Source organism: Thermobia domestica, chromosome 4, assembly GCF_964235325.1.
Source record: "Thermobia domestica chromosome 4, izTheDome1.hap1.1, whole genome shotgun sequence".
Lineage (NCBI taxonomy): Eukaryota > Metazoa > Arthropoda > Insecta > Zygentoma > Lepismatidae > Thermobia > Thermobia domestica.
The window spans coordinates 284,706,638-284,724,597 of NC_137457.1; the positions used below are offsets into that span (position 1 = coordinate 284,706,638).

Here is a 17,960-nt window from a genome sequence, read left to right on the forward strand (position 1 = left end):
ACTGCATGCCCGGGGCTAGGAAAAAAATGTGTGGTCCCTTTGGACATTTCTGTGAAAGTACGGTACAAAAGTTAAGGAAATACGCGTGGTTCTACATCAACCATGCCATGACTTTAATTTTTCTGCCGGATTGCGACTGGATATTCTGTAATTACATAAGACTGCAGAATATGTCTATTCAACGAGAAAATATGGCTCGCTTGTCAGTAGTAGAGCGTTCACCTCTGGTGCTTGGGGTCCCGGGTTCGATCCCAGCTCCTGCCAAGTGAACTTTGTGGTGGACAAACACCGTGTGCGTGGGTTTTCTCGGGGTTCTCCCGTTTCCTCCCACTTTCTTCATTCCACCATTTCATTCATTACTCATCATCACCGTCTCCTTTAGCCTAGCTGGCATAACCGTGGGATGTAAAACTTAAAGATTTCATTTCTTTTTTTCTAGTTCTTGGTTTGATATGCACTGGGGTAAATTATTTTCAGAGTTAAGGTAGTGTTATGGGAAAAAGTTTGGTGGTTAAGAAGTAATGTACTCTAGTGTAGAAAGCTAGAAATGCGATGGGAGGCAAAATACTGATCACTGGAGCCCGATTGTTAGGCAAAATACCTATTTCTTAATATTAGAGAGTGCTGAAGTTCATTTGGGCACCTCTTTAGTTTCAACAAAATTTATTTGACCTGTTATTGTTCATATCAGCTGTGTTATTGCTTAAATAGCAAATATGGCCGTGATGTAGCGAGTCAGAAGGTAGGAATCGAATTCCTTGATGGAAATTATGAGGAAAAAGTTTATAACAATACATATTTTCCCCTCGTATCTATTCCGTCTATCAATACAAAACTTGATACAGTGATTTCCTAACCTCTGTAGTAATTTTAGAGATACATTTGGATTGTGTGCTTTTACCCGGGGCCACTTCAGAGGGGTCCAAAGTTGATGGGAGAGATCTTTGGAGGAAATTTTCCTGACATTCTCTCAATTTTCAGTTTCCCACATTCTTATTCTACCAATTCCATCACTCACTTGCCTTAACCCTCTGTTTCTCTTAGCCTAAAGGAGATAATCGTGGGACGTTAAAATAAAAGACTTCATTTCATTTTCGGTAACTGGAGGGCACGGTGGCTCAGTGGTAGAGCTCTTACCTTTGGTGCGTGGGTTTCCTGGTTCGATCTCCAGCCAGGCCCGTTTGTGGGCCCCAATACATAGCACTTCTGGAAAGCTTGTTTCATGCTGAAGAAAATGAACCATGACTTTCCAATGAACAGTGTTGATACAGTAGCTTTTTCACTGTGAGTCTACGATTTTCTTTATACTAACATGATTAATGGGACCCAGGGACTTACTCCGTTGTCCATGGCACCTATATTATTGTGTATGAACATTTCTTTGTTATGATTATCGAATGGACTAGGTTTGATTCGGATATCCGGATGACAGGTTTATGTCCGTTCCTTGTCAGCTTAGGACCCAGCTTGTTGATGAATTGACGACTCATAAGTTGAGAATCGCTGTTATCTATCTCACTGAGCACTATTGATTCCATTAGGCTGAATTTTCATGCCGAGGATTTTTATACTTTTCTAGGAGGTAGAAAAGAGTATGTTAATGAAACTGAAAGAAAGAATTAAGGCAAGAGAAGCAGCTTAGAATGATGTACCGGTACGTTTGAACTTGAGTGGTGAGTGATATTTTTTGTGGATGACTACAGCATTTTGTGAGAACTTTCTGGTATTCAGAGAATTCGAAGAATTTGAGCATCAGTGAATGGAATCTGGTTTTAGTTGCATTTCATATATATTACATACAGTTCCTGCCAATTGAACTTTCAGATGTGATGTCATGTTGGTATGATGTCATGATGCTGATTGTAGAACAAATAAGCTAACGGAGAGATGACGTCATGACGTCACAGTGATAACTCGTTCTGAAAGGCGGACGAGGTAAACCGCCTTCACATTGACTCAAGCAATAAAATTCGTTTGTGCTTATGTTGTCTTTACTGTGTGATTGGTAGCCAATGCAAGGAAGTTACTTAAGTGTGATATTTTTTTTTTTTAAATATTATTGTTGAAGTTCGGTTCCGTCAGTGTAGTGAAGAATATCTTCGTATTTTCATTGTTAAAATATTGGTGCCATGTGATTTATATTAAGTTTATACGTGTGAGGTATATTCATATACAAAGCAGAATTTGTGTGGTAAGTTCTTATTAGTTTTGGATTTTTGTAAACATTAACGATATAGTATTCATGATCAAGCTTTTTTCTTTCTATAGGGAAATCTTTATTTTGAATTATGCCTTGAAGCCTAGAAGAGATGGATGATTAATGAAATTGAATGGTTCAAAAAATGGTGACATGAGAATGTGAGAGGAAACAGGATAATCCCGAGTTGTCCACTACAAATTCACTGTCGTGGGATCTAACCACGGACAGCTAGCACCAGAAGTGAGCGCTCTGCCACTCAGCTATCTAGCCCCCGTCTAGGATTACCACATCTAAATTGTCGAATGCAAGACAAGCCGGACTTAGTTTTTATTGTTTTTTTTTTTTTATTATTTTATTGAACAAACTCCCAGATACAGCATAATTTTGCTATTTTACACAGAGAAATGTTGATAGGAAAAAAATTAGAAAGGATAAAAATAACATAGCAACAATAACAACAGTGTCAACAAAGGCCGCGGACGTTTAATTACTCTATCAGACACCGGGTAGCTCGAAAATAAATGTCTACATCAGTTGTTAGATGATTGTAAAAGTTTAGTATTCTGTGAAAAAGAGATCTTCCAGGTTATGCGGGAAGGGATAGTTCTTGAAGTAGGGTTTCCGGTCGTAAGTTCCTGGTATAATTTTGAAAACAACTTATTTTGTGTTGGGAGGGGGTAGAGCGTTTACCTGTGGTACGTGTGATCCCTAGTTCGATCCCCAGCCAGGTACGTTCGTAATCTGATCATCGTGTTCGTTGGTTTTCTCAAGGTAATCAACGGTCAGAACTGTGGGACGTTAAAGGTTAAACTGAAAGATTTCATTTCACTCTCAGCAACTTAGCACTTCGTAATTGTGTTGACGGTGTTTAAATTTTATTGGTTATAGGCAGTGGCGGCGGTTGGACGTTAAAAGTGGGGGGACAAGACATGATCTGAATATTTGATATCAATGTTAGTTTTCCTGGTTGCTTGTAACACTTTGTTTGACGAAAGTTGTATAACTAATAGGGTACTATCTTTTTCAGTTACAATACCGTATCGTATTTCATATTTTGTTAAGTAAATTGACAAGAGAAACGCAAGTAGACACTAGCCCTTTGTACTCTTAAACAACGAAGGTGTAAGAAGAGATTTGATTCCTTGCTCATGAATATCTGTGTGGAAAATTGTGTGATCAGATTAGGGGCATATTTAATAACAAAAAGAATTAAATTAAAGAAAAGAATAATTGAAGAAATACTTTTGCAGCTTCCCGAAACATGTTCGCTGCCATTAAGTACAGTTTTAACTTTCTTGGAATATATCAAAATTCAGCAATACTTAGTCACTCCACATTTCAGTTATTCAAAATAATCCTAAAACCTAGAATTATGCTAAATTTAATAAATTTAATTGTATATACAAAACTATATGTACACCCCTAAACTCCTATATTACACTGCAAAATTAGTATTTCTTACTGAGCTCCTTCGTGCTAAGCGATTAGCGTACACGCCTTTGACGTGGGAGACCCGGGCTCGATTCCCCGGGAGGAGCTCACGTGGCTCGGACTCCACGTTGATCAGTAAGTCCACGTCTCACATAACTTCGCTGCTGAACAGGATGTTAAACTGAAAAAAAAAAAAATCAAATCAAAATATTCCTTATTATTAGAAAGAACAAAATACATTTTAGGAACTGTTGATTTTTGTGCAATTAAAGAATAACTTGTGAAGGACTTCTTTTCTTGCGAAATGTTATCTGAATTTCCGTATACCCTCTGCTTAATCTTAGTCATTCGAGTGTACTTTCCGCTTCAAAGCTATAATACTTTCTACTTTTGTTTCATTTATATTAATTAATTTATTTATTTAAACAGGGCAACATTCTAGTGATAAAGTGACTATATCATCAGACCAAACCACAAAATTGTTAGTTTTAGGCTATGGGGATAGATCGATGCAAAGTGGCGTATTTTTGTTCTGAGACGATATCCTACCGTTTTGAAAGTCGATGGTTCTGATATTTCGCTTGTTCTCTGCTGAAGAGAACCAGACTTGTTCGATATTTTTAAACTAAGCTATGAATATTTTCAATATCATGCTAATACGTAACTTTGAGCAATACAGAACCTATTAATTGAAAAAAAATCATGTACTAATGATTTTATAGTTACATTTGGACATAATTTTCTTACTCCTGGCACGTCGGACGCGATTTTCTCTTTTCCTACTCCGCATGACTTGGCTCCCTCTCCATATCTACACCCATTTACGTATGGCATTAATGGCGTGATTTAAGTAAGGAAAGTCATCAAGAAAATAACATAAAATGCTTTTAGATTGTATAATAGTAATCTTTATATTTAATTCAATTAATTAATTCATGAGTTGTACATTGTTCATTAAAAATGACTTCTATATTCTTTATAACAATCATAGATGATCACAAAACAGCGTATACCCTCTGAAAATTTTAAGGACTACAGCACTGATAGTATGTAATAGGCTTTTTGATTATTTCTTCTTAGCGCTTATGATGCCAATTAAATCTCATCAGACTGAGGTTTTACACTAGCCTTCATTTTGAATTGTACTGTATTTCAATATACAACTTTCGTTGTATTTTTCTTGTACTTCTATATCTAGTTTTTTCCCCAGTTTTATTGCTCTTTTGTTCCAGTTGTTTTAAAACGATTCTTTATTTGTTTAAAATTCTGTCTGATATTCTTTGGTCTATTGAACAATAAGTATAGAAGTAAAAATACGACAAAATAAGAAATTCAAAATCTTTAATATTTGCGGATCTTTTATTCTTTACCTGCCTTTGCGACCTCCATATTGCTCTCGTGAACTCTCTATGGGCCCTCACTCCCAGATTGAGAATCCCTAGGTTACAGGAACAAAAATGATGCTTGTTCGCAGCCCTCGCATTTGCCAAAAAAATCCATCATGTCCTTGTAACAAGTATTTGTGAAAATTCACGTCATAAACTCTATCTTTTCTGAAGATGTCAGAATATTCTATACTTTCTTCCCAAATCCTTTCCCAAAAGTAGTTTTAATTTTAGCGGGATAAATTTATTTTCTAACTCGTCTTTTAATACTATTCAATGTCGAAACTAACAGGTTGCTGACATCTGCAACAGGTATTCTTTTCTTCTTCTACAGCAGAAATGTTGTTACGAAAACATGCATGTTAAGAGTGAACAATTTGTGGAAGTCGACAGCTCGTATGCGATGGATACCAAATCATGGTCACAGTAAGAGTAAAGTCATAAAAAACTCAATTACTCACATAATGCAGACCATTTTAGACTATCCATAATTTTATTATAGTTTCTTAAAGACGAAATGCAAAACAAATATGAATTTGATTAAATACCGGACAATTCAAAAATAATTTAAATACATGCCGGACATGTCTGGCAAGAGCTGTATGTATGGTGATCCTACCCCATCCTAATTTTGGGTGGCAATACCAGACTGTTTTTGTTGTACTTAACAACTATTATAAGTAAACAGGACTCAGCAGGGGTTGGAGCTAGTATTTTAGCTTTTAAATCGTAACTTCCCTCACATAAGCTTACTGGTTATCGTATATAAATGATAGTAAAAGGGGCTTTACTTTGTTAATTTGCTTTCATTGTACTATAATAAATACAGGTATATTGTGTACCAGAATGTTGGAAGTCTTAATACTTCTCCAAGTATTATTATATCATTTAAATGTCTGTATGGCACCGAAACATGTAGGACACAAGCACTTGATGCTTAATTTTAAGATAACTCCTCTTGACCTAGATGTTTTCTTTTTCCCTCTCACCCACATATAAATGGTTTAAATGATTTTATACCTTCATACAACACATCTAATCGGAATTTCTTGAAATGTATATAAAAGAAAAAAATATTGTTTAGGGTTATCAGTGCTAAAGAAAACGTCAGAGATCATCATAAATAAGAGAAAAACGATGTGGAATATTACTCACATTTACTCTAAAAAATTAAAAGGATAGTTAAGAAAAAAAATCCAATCCAGTGAGGATGATTGCTGCCCACTTGTATAAGATTTAATTTATATAATTATTGGACCGTCTTGCGTGCCGGAAGATCTGTTTTCCAGTCCTCCTGAAAACACTGGCTCAGTGATGATAGAGCGCTTATCCCCAGTGCTATAGATTCCTTGTTTGATCCTAAGTCGTGTAAGGGATCCTTGGATTTTTTCCCCAGAGTTCCCTTTTTCGTTCCACATTATCATTCCACCAATAACTTCGATTAATCATCCGAGTTTAAAGGCATAATCAGAGATTCATTTCAGAGGTATGTCCAAGGGCAGTTAAACCCCTCACACTAATTTTATAGGGGGACGCTGTTAATCATCCTCCACCAAATTATTATGTGAAAATTACACACCATCCGACTCAAATATTTATGTATAAAAATACGTGTTTTGTAGTATTTTTTTACGGCATTATACACCCATGAGATAGATGGAGATGACACCGTGTAGATATGTCTGCTTCGTTTATTTTTTCAATGACCTTTGCTACTGAGTGTACGTAAGTCTGCTAGACAACACTTCCAATAACAGTATTCATTTAATATTTATTTAACACATTAATGTCCGTTACAGCAATAGAGCTAAATGATTTGAGCTACCTTCTCTCGCTCTCATTGATCACATTAGAATTCAATCACTGGGATGTTAAAGATTTCATTTCATTTTCCCAAGTTTCACTGCGTTTTGTCGACGAAAAAAAAAAAAAAAAAAAAAAAAATCCCTAACGTACGAATGTCGACTATAGTCAATGTTTTAAAATTTTGTCCGTATCTTGGGCTTGTCGAGAGTAGTCGCCAAAGGTGTTCCGTTCAATTTTTTGCGTTCTATTGTTTTCTATGTACAAATAAATTACGAAAATCAGTTTTCAGCCACCCTTTACTGATGGCTAGCGCGCGCACGCGCCTTTGATCCATAGGTTCGATTTCCGGTGGGGAAGCATTAAAATTTGAACACATTATGGATTCCACCTTAAAACTGTAGGTCTTACGTCTTATATAGCCTTGGTGGTGAAAATGGGAGCTAAACGTAAACAAACGTTAGTTCTTAAGTCTGGTGACAAATTGTTCGTATCTCATAAAAAGCCGTGGCAAAACTCTGGTCCCAGCAGGCTGAAGGTGTGGGTCAAGGTGACCAGACGTCCCGGTTTAGCCGGGACAGTCCCTTTTTTCCAACCGTTGTCTAGTTTTTTTTTCTGATTCTCAAACGGCACGGCTAATTGTCCCGTTTTTAAGTAAAAATCACCTAGTTGTCCCGTAATTATTATTCAAAATATAAATCGTCAATGTAAATTCTACTCTCTTCCGTACCAACACTCGTTGCCAAGGTTCAACCGTGTCTAGTACTTCTGAAATTTTAAATGGGAATTGAGTGTTCGTGGTTCAAGTGGGAATTGAGTGAGAATTCTGAGTGTTCAACTAGTTAAAGGAATTGGTGGGTAGAACTTGCAATCGGGAACCATTATTTGTTGTGTGATACACGTAAAGTTAGAAACGGTGTGTTATCACTTTTACTTGTGTATTTTGTCAATTGAGAACACTGCTGAGTCCCAACTCACATATCCCCCCCCCCCCCTCCCCCCGTAGCCGATTCGTATGCGTCCCGTTTTCGCAAGTGAAAATTCTGGTCACCTTGGTGTGGGTGGTTCAAATGTTTGCCAGTCCAATGTCCATTCCATATGTCAAACGGCCCGACGCCGCCAGCGTTCGAGGAATCTTTCTAATCCAAACAAATAATAAAGAAAATAAGAGTTTCTTTATGAATCCCGCCTTCTCAAAATATACAGAAGTGTATTGGTATTATGGATAAGCGGTTTTGTTTACTTGCTGTATGTTATTTTGCGATAAAATCAGTATTATTCTTACTGTTAAATGGGAGGAATTGTTACGTTATCTCTGTTATTCTTCGAGCTGCATAGTGTATATTGTCTTGAAAAAGTGATCTTTTTTAAGTAATTGGGAGGTAACATATAAATTTAAAGTAATAGTTTCGAGTTTGTCAAGTTTTGCCGTAACTTTTTCATATCAATTCAACCATGATGTAAATGTCATTACGTATGTGATAAATGTTAAACAAGCTTGAGTTATGCATTAATTGACCACCCTAAAGGTGTATGAGGAGTTCCTCTTATCTAACACTCCGAGATTCTGGCCATCTTTAAAGCAAGCCCCTAATAATTCCTTCCAGTATCATCGCTGATCTACATCGTACTTTATTTGCTTCAGATACATTAAATAGAGAGCTTTACGCAGAATGTAGTAGAAATATCTCATATAATTGTTGTTAGTAGCGTTTCTGGCAAAAGTGCATATCTATCGCTTTGATGAACTTGGAGATAAATAAATCTGTTACAGTACATTCCGAAAATTAAGTACTATCTACATGAAAGAAAACCATAGTCAAATTGTTCTGTTCCTTCCGAAATTACAATAGAACTTGTACGAAATAGAGTGTTGAGTAAAATTTTAAATCTGCAAACGGTTTCGAGCCATTTTACTTCTTTCTCAGCACCTCTAAGGAAAACTGTATGTAGGTTCATAAAATATATGATGGTGTAAAATTCTGCTTGTCCATGCTGTAGTATAAAAGCAATTATTTTTTTTTTTTCGGTAGTAAAATTTCCTTTTGTTCCTAATTCATAAGTATATCCTTCAATCAAAATAATCTGAATTGCACAGAAACCTCCGATCTAATCGAAGTTCTTAGTGTGTACCTCTGTATAATATCACAAATAATAAACATTTCAGGTGATCATCTTGAAGTAACATTGAAGTAACGCTCTTGAACTGCGATTCACTCTATAAACTGATGATAATATACATCGATGTTTTTAAAATACTACTTCAGGATCATCAATTGAGTATTTATTACTTAAGATCTTGCATAGAAGTACTTTTCATTATCCATAAATTAAGAAGAGAAGAGAATCTTACAGGAATGATTATCAAACTAAATTTTTTGTTTAAATGCGCTGAGGAAAAGGTGAGGAGTGTATCTAAACCGTTCGCAGATTGGATGTTTTAAGGCAGTGATGGCCAGTTTATAACGCTGCGGACCAGGACAAAATAACAAACATGCTTTCATTTTCATTTTAATTTTGTTTCATTCTACCCCAGTCCACTTTGAGGCGATGGTTCTCTGAATGTGCGTCTGCATATCCTGCTTTATTTTTTTAAATATTTTATTAGTTCATGCATGTAAGTTAACTACACGAAATTGCACTTTTCTAAAAAGTTGGCCCCATAGTAACAGCCTTACCTTGTAAAATGTTCTTTGTAACCAGAAGGTTTAAAAAAAATACGTTCACAGTTGAAAGTCAATTCAGGTGTATTATAATGGCTAACTACACACTTCCTGTTACGTACTGAGTTAAAAAAGGAAACAAATCATAAAGTTTTAAGTCAGGAACTGGATGAAACTTACTTCCGGGCAGCCATTTGTCTATCATTGTTTGAAGGTATGAGAATTTTACTTACTGTTAATAGATGTGCATCCCACCGTATTAATTAGTAATTATGTAGGAGACATGCACTTCTGCTGTCGACTGTACAATGTACTTAACATCTACAGAGACATACATGGCTCCATTTTTTATTTCATAGGATAAGTAATATAATTTATGTACAGTTCAAAATCGTGGGTATATAGGTACGTAGAATATTTATAATAAAAATGTAAATTACATACGAAATGCGTAAAGGAGTTATTGCATTATTATAGGTGCTAATTTATGCTTAGTAATTATCTGTATGTACAAGGAATTCGAGTTCAGCATGAAACAGAACCAGATATCTTTTAAATGATGTGTTCTCGTTATCGAGTTGATAATGGGAATTAAGAAAAAAATTCTAGGGCAGATTGTTAAAGATAAATCTTGTGACTAGACTTTGACCGTTGAAATTTGATTTCGTTTGCTGTTGTAGTTGTTTGAAGTCATATCATAGCTTTATATATATATATATATATGATGGATTGCGTACTGACCTTTTCTCCCCCTTATCTTTTGTTTAATGTACGTAATTTGGAGCGTGAAAGGAAATTCCATCGATAGTTTTAATTTGTGCTAATTTTCAAAAGTTGTTGAGTTCGTTGAATGAGTGTTGGTGTGGTTTAGGACTATGTATATATGTATATAGTGTCCTTTTAAAGCTATTTCGGTAAGTTGAAATTTTTGGTCGTATAGTTAAAATGCACTAATGTCATTTTCATAAATGTTCAACAGGATTATTAGCGTTTAACGGGAAGAAACTATCCCAAAATGAGACACATACGAATCATTAGATCTTAGTTACGTGAACAAAATTATATGAGTATTAAAATTACTCTGAAAAAGTCTTCTGTTCTGTCCAAATACCATATTAACAATTCCCCTATAACATATTCTGCTAGTCATAATGATCTTGGTGTCATCTCTGATTCGAAACTCTCGTTCTACGACCACATCTCAATAGTTAAGAAATCAATGCGTATGTTGGGGCGGCTTCACCGATTCACTGAACTACGCACTGTGGCATCATTAGCAACATTCTATAAAACTCGAATAGCGCCCAAGATCGAATACTGCTCTTCCATATGGGCCATGGCCGCACCTACACATATCTCTATACTTGAATCTGTTCTCAATTTCTTTGTTGCAATAGTACGCTTTCGTATTCCCGCACTTACCTAAGGAGGAACTTTTGCGACATCTTAATATCCATCCGCCTGGAGTACGCAGAAATAACCCTGATCTGAAATTTCTTCATAAGATAGTTAATGGGAAACTAAGATCAAAAACCCTATTTCACCAGTATCATTACACGTTGCTTCCCACAAAACCCGGGATACCCAATTATTTCATTTTTCACGCCCTAGGTTGACAATTATACAGAGGTCTCTTTTTCACAGAATACCGAACTATTATAATCACCTAGCAACTGATCTAGACATTTTCTGAGTTACCGTGTGTTTGACAGATCAATTAAACCAGAGTTCCCACTCGTCCTGGAAATGTCCTTGAATTGATCTTGCCCTGGAAATATCCTTAAAAATGTATTTCTGTCCTTGAAATTTACAGAAATACTGAATGTCAGAATTTTTCATAATTATAATGAAGATTTTAATTGATTGCTATACCTGTTTTTGTGCTGAATAATATTTTGTCATGATCTTGTATGTGTGGATGGTTGGTGGACTTTCTTTCTCCCAACAGAGTGGTTGGCTGGGTGAACTTCTCTCTTCTTCTTTCATCCACTAGTCTGTCAACTCATTCTTGGGTGCTGTCTTCACTAGCACGATCATCCAGAAACTGTGCTTTGTACCAGTATGAATCCTCCATAATCAGTCTATTTTCGCAACAGTACTTACTCTTCAGTAAAATTTCATATGAACGCTATTTGTGACAAAGTCTTGCTGTACTTGATTGACAAAGTCAAATGCTATCTGTAGAGCAGCTTCGCTAAAGAAGAAAGAGGTTGTCTATAGATGAGGAAATCACACAACTCTATACTCATTTGAAAAACTTGTAATATAAGATAATTTTTTTTTTTTTTTTTTTTTTTTTTTTTTTTTTTTTACCCCTAATTATATCTGTCACACTGTCACGCAATGAAGATGCCATGTACGAAAAATAGATTTGTATTGTTTGTAAATTTGTTCGGTGCGCAATTAAAATGTCATGTAGAAAGAATGAAAATATATGTGCTGATGAGGGTGGATCGGGTAGTTATAAGAGGAGTTGAAAAAAAAAATCTTTCGTTTCGCTTTTTGTACTATTTAATTATTGTGTATTAATACTATACTTGCATTAATATTCACTGTATAAGCTACTGTACTTTTCATTTCACTGTTGTGAGTTTTGAACCTACAGTTGTAATCCTGTTATACCTTCCTGTGTCGAAGTCCTGGAAAATTTGTGATCTGTCCTGGAAATTTTTTCGGGAGAGTGGGAACCCTGTTAAACGCATACTGGCCAAATAATATTACTTTTGCACTCTTTGTTTACACTAATGTTATTGTTGTTGATATTAATTTTTATTTTGTGTCGTTTTTCTTCTTTTTTTTTTCTTTTTCTGCTTGTTAACATTTCCCTGTATAAAATGGCAAAATTTTCCTGTATCTGGGAATTTGTTCAATAAATAAATCCTTATGCGTCATTTTCGAAAAAAAAATATGTAAACAGAAAAATTAATGCTGTATGACAATCATGCGACCTATTAAGATGAAAGTGCTATTAAAAATTGCCTTCGCACTTACTAGTGTGCTCCAAAGAAGCAAGAAGTTTTTAATTCTTCGTTGCCTATATTTCAAAAACAACAGTTTCGATTGTCCGGGCCATTGAGGATGTGAGACTTAATAACTGGTTTCTCTGTTATCTTTTTGAAAAAGAAGAGAAAAAAGAAAAAGCACTAATAGATGATTATTTCATTAGTAACTCACTTTCCGTAATTTATAAAAAAAAAAAAAAAAAATCTTGCTAGCATATACTAGGAGACCTTGAAAATATTAGACTCTCTAACCTTCTTGTTACTCAGGTACACATTCAATCAAAATTAAGTTAGCAAAGTTTCATGAAACATCGGTGCTACTTTTGTACGTATTGACGTTCATTAAGACATTCAAAATGTAAACATTTACGTGACAAACAAAAGTAAAAATGATCTTTACATTTTTTGAAATTGATAATAAACGTAGAGAAGTTCTGATAATGTACACTCATGTCCAAAATTACTGTCCCATATCTATAACTGTCTTCTTGTAAGAATATAATTTGATTATGATTTTGCAGGGTACTTTTAATACTGATACTATGCGTATAATCGGGAAATGTATATTTGTAGTAAATTTCATAGGAAAAGAATTATAAATACAAAAATTATAATGAGTAAAATAAAATGTTGCTAAATGGACAAGAGAGTTTTATTTTCGTTTTATTGTTCTTATTTACTGCTCTTTTGACATGAAATTTGCCATATACATGTCTTTGCCGATTATACACATACTAACATTATAAGAAATACCGGGCGAATTCGTTATCAAATTATATTCCTATAGCAACATATTTAAAGATGCGACAATAATTTTGGACATGAGTGTACAAATTGTCTTCTATGGAATGTTACCATGTAGCCTGATATATACTAGTCTTGGTCTCAGTTTCCGTTCCCGGTAAAGGGATAGAGCACACAGTTTTGGACCCTAATCTAGCATCGTGAGACAGTTGACAATTAAGAATTAAGGTACCTCACTAGAATTAAGGTAGTAAGACTATTCATGGATTTAGATTGATTGTTTTAACAAGAGAGACACTGACCAAAGCTTAAGTTAAAGAATTTAAACTTTGTCATAACAATATTTATATATATGTCTGTATTTTCATTTATTTTCGATAGTGTCTGAAGAAGGATATGCGAGATATCCGAAACAGTTACAAATTATAATTTAAAATAAAGTGGTTCTTAAGCTTTGGTCAGTGTCTCTTTTGTTAAAATAGAATTAAAAACTAAAAACTATGGAACTCTGGTCTAGAAAGCAAGAAATAATTCAGTTTCTGTTACCGGTAAAGGGATAGAGCACATAGTTTTGGACCCTAATCTAGCATTTTGAGCCAGTTGATACTAGAATTACGAACTAAAAACTATAGAACTCCAGTCTAGAAAGCAAGAAATAATTAGTTTGGGAGACTGCTTTGACCATGCGTCACGCACTTGGACGTGCGTTATCTGGCCGACCACATCAGTTCATGGACTGCAACATTAGTGTGTTGAGTTAGTGAAGTAGATAATGCTGTCTCTCATAAATAATTTAAATCTTAATTCTGTAATTTATAGAAACTGGTCAGTGCTCTTGTTTCTGCTGGTATCGCAGACTTTGAAACGTAGAGAATATCTTATGATTTTATGATTTTTTTATGTATCATATTTATGTTTAATACGAAGATCGATAAATTAGTTTTCTTGTTTGGTCAGGTGACTGTTTACACATCCTTACAATGCAGAAAACAAACAACTACCAACCTTACCAAACGACAAAAGCAGTCTTGACTAGATGTCTACAAGCACTCTGTGCATTATAGCGTTATCTTTCCTGAATTCCGATCACTGTATCTCATGAATTATTGAAATGTAAGATGTTGATAGTTGACGCATTCCATTTGAGAAATTCACTTATGCTGCGAGAGAAATTTCTTTGGTACGTGTGTGACAAAACAAGGTAACTCGCGACTCTAGCTTCGTCGATGTTTACACCAGTAGGCTGAGTATATTGGTTGACAAAGCAAGATAACATTGAGACTCGAGCTTTGCTCATGTTTACACCAGGAAATTAAACTGACGATACTGCGGGAGAAATTTCGTTGTACTGAAAGTTCACCTTTCTTGAGCCAAAGCAGAGCAACATGAGACCGAAGTTTTGTTTATGTTTACCCTAGAAGAAATTTCTGTAGTACTAAAAGCTTATTTTTCATGTGGTAAATCGGGGTAAAATGAGACCTCAACTTTGCCCATGTCAGCACTTATTTTTTATTAGCGGGATAAGTATGTTCCCGTTCCATGTCGATACTTGCTTCGTTAAGTTGCTACTACGTTTCTTTCATGAGATTCATAAAACGTCAACATCGTAGAAATTTCTTCTATAGTATAGATTATTTCTGTGCTGTGACTCTTAGCACGTATGTAAGTAATAAAGTAACTGCCTATTTATTTGGAAATTTTTCGTTTGTTTACTTAATGTAACATAGAACATTGTTTGAAGTGGATTGAGTACTTGCAAACACGTGTTCCTCTGCCTAAAAATATAGTATGGTTACCCAGTTATGTGCCTTGATTCCACGCGCACAAAATAACTGTTTTTTAAAGTTGCAATCCATCAAGAATAAGGGAGTAAAATCCCCCCCTCCCCAATGCTGCGAGTTTGCACACACATGTATACATTGTTAGATTGATAGTTTGGCAAAGGTTTCTACAGTAAAGAAGTTACACTTGATCTATCGAAATTGGCATCATATCCTCGTTTGCCAGTAATAAATATTTGAGCATGTCGAATTAGTTTAGTGGGAATGATAACTGTAGTAGTTAAAGTAATACTTAATTTTCTTTATTATTAGGAGATATGGTGAAACTGAAGTTAGGGACACTTTTCTGTATGATTTTTTCTTTACGTTTTTTATGGAAGATTAACGCTATACAGGATGGGAATTGTATAGTAGGATCCAAACTATTACCCAGGTTTCTATACGAGAAGATGTGCCTCCAGCAGAGCTTGAACCAACAATCTCGTGCACGAAAATTGAATTGAAAGCTTTGCTAACACGTGTGTTTCTTCAGAAGTAATTCTGATTTAGTTAGTGCTTTGGAGAAAATTTTAGAACCACCATCTCTACAGTAATATATCTTTATGTGTTCTAACTTGTGATAAAGTATAGAACAGATCGTACTATATTTATGGTTATGTTGAATCATAATATTGACTGCTTTTGTCTTGTTTTATTTTCAGATGGCCTAACACTGATGAGAAGCGGCCGAAATGTATTTTAAGTGAGATTGAAGCAGAGGCGAATCATGGCGGACCCGATCAAGTTGCCACTGCAGTTGGCTGGTGACCGATCGTTAGATGTGACTCTGATCAGCAAGCGTCAAAAGCTGTCTTATAACAACGTACCGCCAGTCCATGGACAACCTTCTCCTTGTGTGAATGGCAGACCTAGGCTCAGCAATCACCAAAGGAATCTCAGTTTAGATTTCCGGTATGTAATTCATTGTTCTTTAATAAATAATTAAAATATATTTTCGAAATGTGTAAAATCCTGAATAAAATATCCAGTTATGATTTTTGAATTTGACATAAGTTATCTATGCCTTCCTCGCTGATCTATAGTGACTTTGGTACGTATAGTTCTGGATTCGATTCCCGCTGGGAGAGTTCAAAACATTTAATTTCATTTTTATTAATAACTTGTCTTCTTTAGCCTAAAGGTCGTAATCGTGGGAAAACAAAAATTAGCTGTTCCTAGCTTTGATAGGAATAATGTCGCTAGAAATTTATTTTTGGATAGATTTTGATTCGTGATGAGCTTAGGCTAAATGCGGATCACTTCACCTTTCTGGATTTTGTATAATGTAATTACATTGCTACCTTACACAAAATCTATGATTCCTCTTTGGAAGTTATGATTGGTTTTCAGAGGAACATTACTATTCCTTATGAAGTGCAGTATTGAGTTCAATCAGCGAGGATGGAGAAGGATATTTCCTCCATATCTGACTATGGGAGCTCCATAATGTTGAGACTGAGGATTGGAAGGGATAAGGGAGGTGTAGTTTATTCCAATGTTTATGAAACATCTCCTGGAGCATAAAATACACGTGGACATCCTGGTCTCGCAGGACCCACAGCATACCAAAAATTGGGTCACATACACAATCACAGAGCTACCACCATGTTTCACGGTAGGGAGGAAACGTTTCGAAGCATACGCTTCTTTGGTGTCCATCATACAATAACACTTCCTATTGTTAGAAATAAGGGAAACAGTATTCATCGGACCATATTACATTTTTCTGATCGTCGACAGTTCACTCTGCATATTCTTAGCACCATTTTCTTCGCAGTCAAGTGTCGTTGATGGTGTTCAACAATCTGGAAATTGTAATAGATTTTTTCAGAGTATTTGATATTTGCATCTCTCACTAGGCAATCTGAAACTTCCGTAGTTCCGTAGCCAATTTCATTAAATTGACAAGTTCGTAAGTGTTTTCCACAATTCTTCATACGTCATTAAGCAGAACACAAATAAAATATTTATTTGTAAGTGATATGATGATTACCCGCACAATGTCAATATATTTGTCCCACCGAAGATCATTTCGAAGGGTGCTACTACTCTTATAGTCGTTCGCTTCAAGTATAAACATCAGTGAATATACAGAACTTACATTTTTTATATATATATATATATATAGAGAGAGAGATTCAAACATATTCCCTTCAATATGTAGTGTAATTTTTTAAAATTGTTTTAATCTCCTTAACACCATGGTTGGACATCCATACATGTTTGGAAAAACCTGAAACCACCGAATCTTAATCTTTATGTTTCTTGATCCTGGTGTCAGTATTCCTCTTGGTCAAACCCATGTAATAGTTTTCACATGATATACAGCTTCATACATCCTTGCATGTGCAGTATTCGTTCTTGTTGTTTTTTTTAGTAACCCATAAAATGTTCCTGAATATTGCAATGGAAATCTATAACTTCCAGTAAACCATATTCCTTTATATAAGTTGACTGATAATTATGACAATAAACGTGTAGAAATTTTTTTATTTTTTTTAAACCAAGATTATTTATTACTTTATTACCTTATTACATCTTACAGATTTTCAGTAAAAGTTTGAACTTGAGTAACTGATTTGTTCACTCAGTTTTTCGAAAGCACTTGTTGTTGCAGTTGCAGTAACTTTTTTCATATGTTTATTTCTTGTACATTTCATTGTTGAGATTTATTAGATGTGTGTATCTTTTGTGAAATGTACTCACAGATGCATAATTTAAAAGATAATTTGAGGTTACTAAATATTAACACGTACTTAGTTTTTCACTTGAATTTTAACACTTTTTCCCTCTTTAGGTGTATCTAAATAACTCACCTCCTTTTACATTTAAACACGTACTATATTTTACAAAACTTTTTGTTAAACCATTTTGTAGTATCGTTGTTCATAGGTCTTTTTCTTTAATTTTAT

At 34.9% G+C, this 17,960-nt stretch overlaps 1 protein-coding gene across 1 annotated transcript in view; it reads left to right on the forward strand.

Moving 5' to 3' along the window:
* The window catches only part of fwd (phosphatidylinositol 4-kinase beta fwd), an 83,534-nt gene that overhangs the window by 20,419 nt on the left and 45,155 nt on the right, over positions 1–17,960 (forward strand). Inside the window, exon 2 of the mRNA XM_081756048.1 lies at positions 15,711–15,960. Coding sequence (XP_081612174.1) covers positions 15,776–15,960 — 185 coding nt within the window. The 5' untranslated portion in view covers positions 15,711–15,775. The remainder of the gene's footprint in view (positions 1–15,710; positions 15,961–17,960) is intronic.